General features: G+C 40.7%; 1 protein-coding gene across 2 annotated transcripts in view; it reads left to right on the top strand.

Moving 5' to 3' along the window:
• The window catches only part of CCDC77 (coiled-coil domain containing 77), a 10,525-nt gene continuing 1,161 nt past the window's right edge, over positions 1–9,364 (top strand). Inside the window, exons 1-10 of one of the 2 annotated variants that reach the window (XM_026052190.1) lie at positions 1–94; positions 1,855–2,044; positions 2,763–2,905; positions 3,847–3,943; positions 4,804–4,870; positions 5,515–5,609; positions 6,322–6,470; positions 6,813–7,053; positions 7,880–8,005; positions 8,145–8,297. In XM_026052190.1, the coding sequence (XP_025907975.1) occupies positions 48–94; positions 1,855–2,044; positions 2,763–2,905; positions 3,847–3,943; positions 4,804–4,870; positions 5,515–5,609; positions 6,322–6,470; positions 6,813–7,053; positions 7,880–8,005; positions 8,145–8,297 (1,308 nt within the window). In that variant the 5' untranslated portion in view covers positions 1–47. Of the gene's footprint in view, positions 95–1,854; positions 2,045–2,762; positions 2,906–3,846; positions 3,944–4,803; positions 4,871–5,511; positions 5,610–6,321; positions 6,471–6,812; positions 7,054–7,879; positions 8,006–8,144; positions 8,298–9,364 lie in introns of both variants that reach the window. The other variant, XM_026052189.1, reaches the window with a different exon arrangement.

Genomic DNA, 9,364 nt, shown 5'->3' with positions numbered 1-9,364 from the left:
ACCGTTGCGGCCGTTRCTGCTGAGGGCGCTCTGTTTGCCTGGCCACCATGAGCGCTACAGCCCGTTCTCCACGGGCCTCGCCGCCCTCCAGAAGGTATCATGGGGACTGTGTCCCCCTCCACTTCTAAGCTGCTTTCAGCGGGCCGGGTCCCGATGCTGGGCCCTACGTAGTTGAGCTCTTACTGTCTGCTGAGCTCGGTTTTATCCTCTTGGCTCTGTTTTGTGCTTGTAGGTTTTGTTTTTTAACCTATCCTTTCAATTTCTACTCTTCTTTGCCTCAGTCATAAAACAGTTGCCTTGTGCTTGCATAACTTTCCTCTGTTGCTGCTGTTTATTTTTGCAAGTGTATTGTTTAAGGTAGCTTGGGGGCACAGCTGCTGGGGAAGCTGCTACATGAAACAGTATCATCATTATTCTGTATCTGCATGTATAATACTTTCCTGCCATGGAAAGTGGAGGGCATAAGGTTTTCAGGATGTAGTGTCTTGGGGTTCCCATCCACGCACCTTGGATGAGCAGTCTCCAAAAACAAGCTCTGCTGCTGTGTCACCTGCCAGGTTGCTCTGTGATGAACCTGCTGGTGCTGGGACTTGGGTTGTGGCCTGTGTGTTTGTTTAGTAAAGATCTGCCTAGCTACCTTTAGAAGGCTTCTCTGTGTTGGTTACTGGTAGTATTGTAAAAAAGTGTTTGTCTAGTCAACATAAGCAATTCAATGCTTTTCCAAAGCAAATCTTGGCTTTTGTGTGCAGTGGCACTTGCAAACTTGGTGTTTGTTTCTATAAATAAAAGAATACTTGAATGCCATAATCACTGTCTCTAACAAATGTCAAATAGGTAATTGCACATACACATTTTCAACTTGGCCTATATTCTTCTGGATAATATCATAGCATCAAATTCCTAGGCTTTCCGAAGATTTCTGTTTGTCCCTCACCATCGATCATGCTGTGCACATAGTTTAGCCACCGTGTATGGTGGAAAGAGAAGCATGTAAATACCCGGACATAAACTATTTAAAAAGCTATGATGACTGTTCCATTAGTAATGTGATGTTATCTTGACAATCTACAGTTATTCTTTATAAAACTCATTTCAGTTGTGCCCACCAGTAGGTCAAGAGGCAAAAGCCACAAACTGAAACACAGGAAATTCTGTCTGAATACGAAGAGGAAAAAAAAAAAAATTGTTATGAGGATAATTGCCCTGGAACAGGCTGCCCAAAGAGGCTGGGAAGTTTCCATCCCTGGATGTTCTGTCCAGATGTTCTGGAGAGAAAAGCTGTCTAGAAACAGTCCTCTGCAGCATATGCTATGTGGTTCTGCTTGAGTAGCTCTCAGAGATCCCTTCTAACTGCAAACATTCTGTGATTAAAGCATATTCATCTTTTCAGGGTTTAATTTGGTATAAGACAGGCAATGACTATTAGAGTTTGGTGGCTGTTTTTGTTGTTGTAATGTCTGCTTCTTCCAGTTGCCAGGACTCTTAATTATCCTTTCTCTAGCCATCTTTTCTTTCATTTCTGCTTCTTCCTTTCAAGTTCATCCTCTCCAAATAATCCAAGAGACTTTTTTTTTTCCTATAAGTTTTTCTTTCCTGCTTTTCCAGCAGTAGGCCATTTCTGCATAGCATAGTAAATCTGCACACTTATCTATTTGAAAGCTTTTAAATCTCATAAATGCCGTGACTTCTTTGGAATGCAGATATACTAGCCTGCCTTTAAATTTTGCAGTAAATTGGTATCTGTGTTGTCATATTTCTGACTATTTTAACAGTTATTGCCTCTTACTGTCTGTAGTTTATATGTTGTTAGAAAATGTGTCTGTCCAGGCTAGCAATTTCTCACATCTCTTCCAGACCTACTAGGTCTCCACCTCCAGATCAGGAAGACCTCACTCCCCTTCCCTCCATCAATGAGCGCCTTGCTTTGCTCCGCCCGTCCCGGGAGCTCTTGGAATACTATCRCAAGAAGATTGCTGAATTTGATGAAGAGCATGAAGATTTAGTTAAAAGGCTGGAGAGATACAAAGAAACTTATGATGAGCAGGTAAGAAGTGGTGATAGCTTAAGCAAGTGTATGTAGCCTTTATTATTTAGTAAAGAAATAAATCTGTTAAATTAACACAGATGATACTGAGATTTCTAATAGCATGATAGAAGTAAGTTAAGAAGAAGTAGCTAAGTTTTGGGCTTTATTTATGATTTCTAGTTGTCTTTGTCCTCTGTCATAAAGCAAACGGAAAAACCTATCCAGCAAATAAATGAAAGGTACAGTTCAAAAAACCTAAAAGCCTTTGTTTTTTAAGAGGAAAAGTCCTGAGGCCAGTTTGTGTGTGCCAGCGTGTGCCTGCCTGTGTGCTGGGGCTGTGCATGAGCTGTGGTGCATGTGTGTGTGTGTGTGTGTGTGTGCATGCAGGTGTCTGGGAACATGAGTGCACACACACACACACACACGTGAGCACATGCATGGCTGCCTGTGCATGTTTCTAGGGGTGCACATGTGTGCAGGTGCCTGCCTGTGTTTGTACATATTGTATATATCCATGTGCGTGCTCAAGTACTTTCCTGAAGGCTTCCAAATGTTTTCCCTGAAACCCTTTTAATAATTTACCAATATTGTCTTTTTTTTCTGTACAATAATACTCTTGAGCTGCAATAGTTATAAACTGCTTATAGTGGCTCGCTCTTCCTTGGTGCACACAGTGTGTTTGCTGGTGTTGCCTGAATCTTTGTGTCACTTCTGTTGCTCCCTTCTCTTTGCATAGCACAAGCTGCAGTGGGAAGTACGTCAGCGAGAAGAAGAGATAGTGGAGTTGCARAAGGCTTTGAGCGACATGCAAGTCTACCTCTTCCAGGAGAGGGAGCAAGTCCTCCGCCTTTACTCGGAGAACGACCGCCTGAAAATCAGGTGCGCTGTCTAGGTGGGGGCTGTGGAACTGGCTCTAGYAGAGTTGCATGTGCTCTTTCCAGATCCCTGGAGAACTTGGGAATCTCCAGAAAAGCAGTTATGCTGCACTTCACACAGTTGGCTCTTATAAAATCATATCTGTCTTTGAACTGAAATACAATCTGTTGGGCTGCCAGATATGTTTCTGCTTATTATTCCTCCTATTCCAGTAGCAGAAAAGAGCAGAAGCTGATCATAGATCCCGACTTCAATTCCAAGTTGCTGGCTTTGATGTGAAGGTTTTGACTTAATCAGAGCTTCCACCTGCATTGTGAAATTCCCTCYCTTGGCTATAGAACCCCTAAAACAAAAAACACATCAAAGCAAATGATCTCCCCTGACCCCATAGTGTCATGTTGGCAGCCGCTCCTTTTTTCATGCCTTTTTGCTACTGGAGTGTGTCTTGCTGTGACAACTACCCCTGGACAGGACTTCCCAACTGGCTCTGGAGCACTAGTAGGTGCTAATCCCAGGTCCTGTGCTAGGGTTTRAAAAGCTTGTTTCGGTGTTTGTTAGTGTGCTTTGATGTTTCTCAAGAGGGTGACTAAAATTAGACACAGTGACACAGTCCTCATCTCGCTTTCTTTGAAAACAATGGACACTTGGCTTTGGAACAAAATATCTGCAAGGATTTTAGTTCGTATTTTTGCTGACATACTTTACTAGTGTCTTCTATTACTGTATTGACTGAAATGTCGTCCTTGAAAATAAGGAAATGCCAGCATAATGGCTATTGGTCTCGTCATATAGGCCATGTCAATAGTGTGTCTTAGGGGTTGCTTTTTTTTTTTTTTTTTTCTTTTAGCAGTGTATTCACAAACTAACAGTAGGGAAAATTTCAAGGATTTTAATGAGTAAACGAGTAAGATAGTAGTGTTCTGATGCCTTTCTCTGAATTCCAGGGAATTAGAAGATAGAAAAAAAATTCAACATCTTTTGGCTCTAGTGGGTTCAGACAGAGGAGAAGTTACATACTTTCACAAGGAACCTCCACATAAGGTAAGATCACAGGGAAGGTTTTTAGAGCTGTTCATGATATTTTGTCCTAGGAATATCCATATTCTGGAGACTGACCACAGGCTATAACAGGCCCACAATTAAAAAAAAAAAAATAAAAAATAAAAAAACCACTGTGTGCAAAGCAGGAGGTATCTGTAGCGCTATTAGTATAGTTACTGACAAAAGCAACGACAACTGGAGATCAGTGCTGTTAGCATCCAGCCCCTCACGCCTCCAGAGCAGACAGAACAGACCAACAAATTGCACCTTTAAATGTAAGGCAGGAGCTTAAGGCCATGTGGCAAGTGGCCGTTGAAAAGCTGAAGAGAAGGAAAGGGGAGCTGGAGGAAATCRGGAAAGACTGTTTGAAGATCAGCCAGGTACCACTGGAAACCTACAGCTAGACTCCCAGCAAAGAGTAAAGCAATGCTGAGATCGGTACTGAGATTTCCTGAGAAGGTGTCTACAGAAGAGTCATTCCCTCTAGGCAGTTGTGTGTTGTCTCAGCAATGGTGTCAAACTGTTTAAGTGGTAGTATATGAAGAGCACTGTAATTGGACCTGTATGTCAAGGGAAGTAATGACTTGATTTGGGCATATTGGAGTATGGTGAAATGTGAGTTTTTTCATGGAATAAAGCATGGAACAAAAATGTCAAGATCCAGCTGTTGCAAAGGAAAAGGGTGTTTTTTGTTCCCCCCCCCCTTCTCCTCTCTCTCAATACTGTTAGTTTTGTAAATGTCTTCCTTGTGTTGTTCTCCTGCAGTTTCCACTTTTAGTGGAAAATAGTCCACTTTTAGTGGACTATTGCAGCTTTGGAGAACTGTAAATATTCAGCTGAGTTCTAATCTGTTTGTATAGGTCACTGTTCTGCAAAGACCAGCTAAATCCAGGGATCCTCATGAACGAAATGATATTTCTACAACAGGTACCAAACCAAACTGATTTAACAGCAGCACAGCTATTAATACTTTCTTTTCGGGTGTTTGTGTTCTGTATCCCAAACATTTTTTTTCTGTGAAAGCCTGCAGTTTCTTTATTAAGCTGCTTAAATACAGCCAGGTACACATCCATATGTGTACGGTGCACCTCACTTCTTTCAAAGCCTCTGGCAATAATATGAGCTGGTTTTTTATCTGCTCGGCTAATGAGCAGGGGACCTTGGTGTACAGGTACCAAACTGCACAGTCATCCTAACCTGAATCCTTTCAAGAGGGGGTATTCTACTTTGAGTGTAGACAGTTAAGAATCTCTGCGCTTGCTTACTGGTTTTGTTGTGACAGCTATAATACCTTTAACTGTTTAAAGTTTATTTTCCACATATGCCAAGAAAAATAGGAAAATGTCTGGGTATTGCAGCTTGGTGACATGAGGTCATCATGGTTGCRTGGTAATCATCACCATAACTTTTTTTCATCCGATTTCAAAACTTATTCCTCAGGTCCTAGTGACTGTAGCAGTTGCAGGACTTTTCATTTGYTTATATGCCAGCAGTGCAGTATTTTCTGCTGAGAAAAGTACTCAGCAGATCAGAGAACACTCATCCATTTCTAATGCAGATTTTTGCAGTAGGCACCAAGAGGAGCACTTCAAAATCAGCAGCAAGTGTGGAGAAACTAGAAAGTCCTGAGAGATATAAGACAGACAATCAAACACTCTTACTCCAGGTAAAAACATTTGCTAATTAAAAGGGCATAATTCCTGTCTGTCCAGCAGTTATGTTAAATATGCCATCTGTTTAAAATCAATATGTCTGCATTTTGCTTATCAACCCCCATGTTTTGCTGTGGTTTTCCACTTTTTCTGTTTATTTAGTTGTTTCTTTGCAGTGAGCTTAGATTAAAGAACCTAAGCCTGATTCTGGAAGCTTTCTATAAGCAGATGTACCCATAAAATCAACTAGAATGTGGTGTCTTTAAATGTAAGCTTTGAAAACTGTCATTGATGTGTCTCTCGCCTTGCATGAGACTCACGGAAAAGCTGATGGATTAGATATTTTGTGGAAGTCTCTCAGAAGCAAAGTAGCTGATATGGAATTGTGCTGCCCCTGCCATGATATGATATGCTATAATAGTACAGTGAACTGTTCTTCGCTAGGTCTCTGTAAAAGTCTGTTCTACAGAATTCAGCACATCTTACAWACAATTTAAATCTTTCAAATCTTGAATCTCTTGATCTTATTTATAGATAACCTTGTCTATAGCTTGATTTTTTTTCCTTTCTAAAAGTTATTCAAAGTATTTAACATTAAAATTGGAAACTAAAACTCTCCTAAAGCTTYATAGGGCAAAGAATCTAACTTGAATCCTGGATTTTAGGAGAGTCTTAAAATGAATTATGTAGGAGCTTATTCTGCAGCTTCTTTGCACACCTATCCAGGTGGAGGCTCTGCAGGCTCAAATGGAAGAACAGACACGATTATCCAAGGAACAACTTGAGGCGCTCCTAGAGGACAGGCGGATTCATATKGAAGAAGCCAAGGTCCAGCATCAGAGGGACCAGGATAAGATCAAAAATATAACAGATAAGTGAGTACAAGAAAATGACTTAGATTTAATCATGGGATGGAGGAAAAGGGAAACAATCTGAAAATCAGTCTTTGGTTTTCATTATATTGTTTGCTGCAGTAGGCAGAAAAGCAAATTATGCAGCCAGCTGCTTGGTATATGGCGGGAGATGGATGGAGTCATCTTCATATTAATCCTGTTGCACCTYGGAAGAATAGCACTCCTGACATCAGATGAGGAAAATCTAAATATAGTAGGAAGCACCTATCATTTTCTCTGCTTCTTCCAACTTTCAATGCAAACAGAGGAAAATAAAGTAGCAGCTAGGAAAAGTAAATTGACTTAACGGGGATCTCTTTACAGGCTTCATAAGACGCAGAATCTCTTGTATGAGAGTACCCGAGACTTCCTCCAGCTGAAGTTTGATACTCGAGCTAACGAGAAAGCATGGATGGCAGAGAAGGACATTCTGCTGAGGAAACTTGACAAAGGCCTGGATCGGCCTGTCAGCAAAAAGGCTGAGAGAGAGAAGAAGCAAAGAGATGTCAAGAAGATTCTTCAGGAAGATTATGAAGACTGGAAACTCCATAGCGGAGAAATCAAGGTAGATCTTTTCTATGGAGAGGCTCTCTGAACAGTACTTAAATAGCAAGTTCCAAGTACAGAAAATGATAATTGTTTCAAAGCTGGACTAGTTTGCTGCRGGTTACACTGTTGCTGGCACGAAGGATAAAGACAACAATCCTTATTGCTTGCAAACCTCAGATAGCGTTGAGCATTTAGTCAATGCCTAGAGCAAACCAGCTCCAGAGTTTTGTGAGGCAGATGACTGACAGTTGTTAACCTGCTTGTTATGTGCCATCTTTTTATGAAAGCTGTTGAACCTAAAAACGTTGTCTATCTCTGCTGTTTTAAGGAGAATAAATTCCATTTGATTGCTGTGCCCCTATAACTCTTCTGTGTTGGCTGGGATTTTCTTATCCTTTAATAATAAACTTTCAGGGACAAGTTTGGAGACCTGAAGTGGGTAAAAGGCAATATGAAATCGTTCTCATCAACTACTGAAACACGTTTGCCTCTGAAAGCATTGCACAAGCAGCTGTGAAAAGCACAATTACAGTGTTGGCCTTGGGATGGGAAAAGCTTTCTGTAACTGTTGATAAACTCACACAGAGATGATCTAACTAGATGGTTTTAGTAATTGAAATGTTTTTAGATGTAGTAAGAGGGCTCCCTTCCTAATTATTTCATTAGCTCTGATGCCAATTATTTTTCAGTATTGATATATTATTCATCTATTTTGATTTTTCTATTCATTATTCTGTTTATCACGCTGTAATTGTTCTGCTTCATATTTGTCATTTAAAGTAAGAGAAATTCTCAAGTTACTGGTTGCTGAATTAATTCTTGATCTTCTTCCTATGTCCTAGTCGCTGCAGGAGAAACTAAGGCARGAGCAGCGGCTATCGAACATGTACCGGGAGCAGTGTGTCAGCCTAGAAGGTGAGCTGGCAAGGATTCGTGAGGAGGGAGATGTTGGCAGAGAGCTCTTTAAGGTAATTATCCTGTAATCCTCTACTGTTAGCTATTTTTGCATCCCTGGATTGATCATTCGAACCCCTTCTCCATGCTTTGTGTTGTAAGTGTACATCTTCCTCTATTTCTCTAAACCACACTGCGTTCTCCTATCTGTAGGAGCGCTCAGAAAAGATGGGAAAGCGCCTGCAGCTGATGACTCAGCGATACGAAGCCTTGGAAAAACGCCGAAATATGGAAGTGGAAGGCTTCAAGAATGACATCAAGCAGCTTCGGCAGAAGCTGAAAGATGTGGAGAAGCAGCTTTTCAAGGTAATGACTTATTGCTAAGACACACTGAKGTGGATTTGCTGTATAGAGGTGTATTCTCAGTATTTAAATTGAATATTTGCCTAGAGTCCAAGTTGTTAGAGGATTAGCTTTTCTTTTGTATGTATTCCTTTAGATATTTGATAAAACTTGACTCTTTTATGTATATTTATGAAGTACAAAAGACTTGCTATTATTAATCATGGACCAAATTTGGTCCAGGAATAGTTCTGATCGTATAGTAACTGTTTTCTTTTGGCAATGCCGTTGAAACTTCTGTTTCTGGCACAGTTATTACCTTAGAATAAAGCATTTTTCTCACTAAAGGCTTGAAGTTTAGGGGCTAAACGTGGTGTAATGTGGGCAAGGAGAACTACGTACAATATTTCTACCATAGACCTGTATGATATGAAGGAACTTCAAGCTCTAAAGAATTTTTTTTCTATTCCTGTTGAACTAAAGCTCTGTRCAAAAATAAATGTGTGTGGGTGAACTGAGAATCACTGTGTCTGGATGATCAAGTTACTCAGATTAGAGATGGGCAAAATTGCAGTAATGTAGTGTGCAAAAGTGCTATTTAATACGGCAAAAGTTTTGTTATTTTTTAATTTCTTTCCACACTTAACCACGAGAGGGCAGAGGAATAATGTAATTGTTAGGAATCTCCATCATGATCTTTTAAATCCATCTCATTTAAGGTCAGAATGACTATACATGACTAAATTCCCTGATGTGCATATTAAAATCTGACAACTACATGACAGTGAGGTAGTCAAGTTTGGGGGGGGAAATAAAGGGCTTTAGGAGCAGCTTCTAAGGCTCTTCCCTATCGCATATGGGGCAATCCTGTTCCTCAGTGACATGAAGTACTACCCTACCCTGCTAGCTCAGCATCAGGAATGCTGTTTATCTGGTAGCCTCCTCCCCAGCACAGCATTACTGCTGACTCTGTGGTGTGGCCTGAAACAAGGGGTTGTACTTGAAGAGCTTTCGGATTGCATGCAGTTCAAGAGGCAACAAGTTGGCCACAGCAGTTAAACGGGACATGCTCTTGATGGTCAAAAACAAAA

The sequence above is a fragment of the Nothoprocta perdicaria genome, unplaced genomic scaffold (assembly GCF_003342845.1).
Source record: "Nothoprocta perdicaria isolate Ctin4 unplaced genomic scaffold, notPer1 scaffold_84, whole genome shotgun sequence".
Lineage (NCBI taxonomy): Eukaryota > Metazoa > Chordata > Aves > Tinamiformes > Tinamidae > Nothoprocta > Nothoprocta perdicaria.
This window is presented reverse-complemented; position numbering and strand designations above follow the sequence as displayed.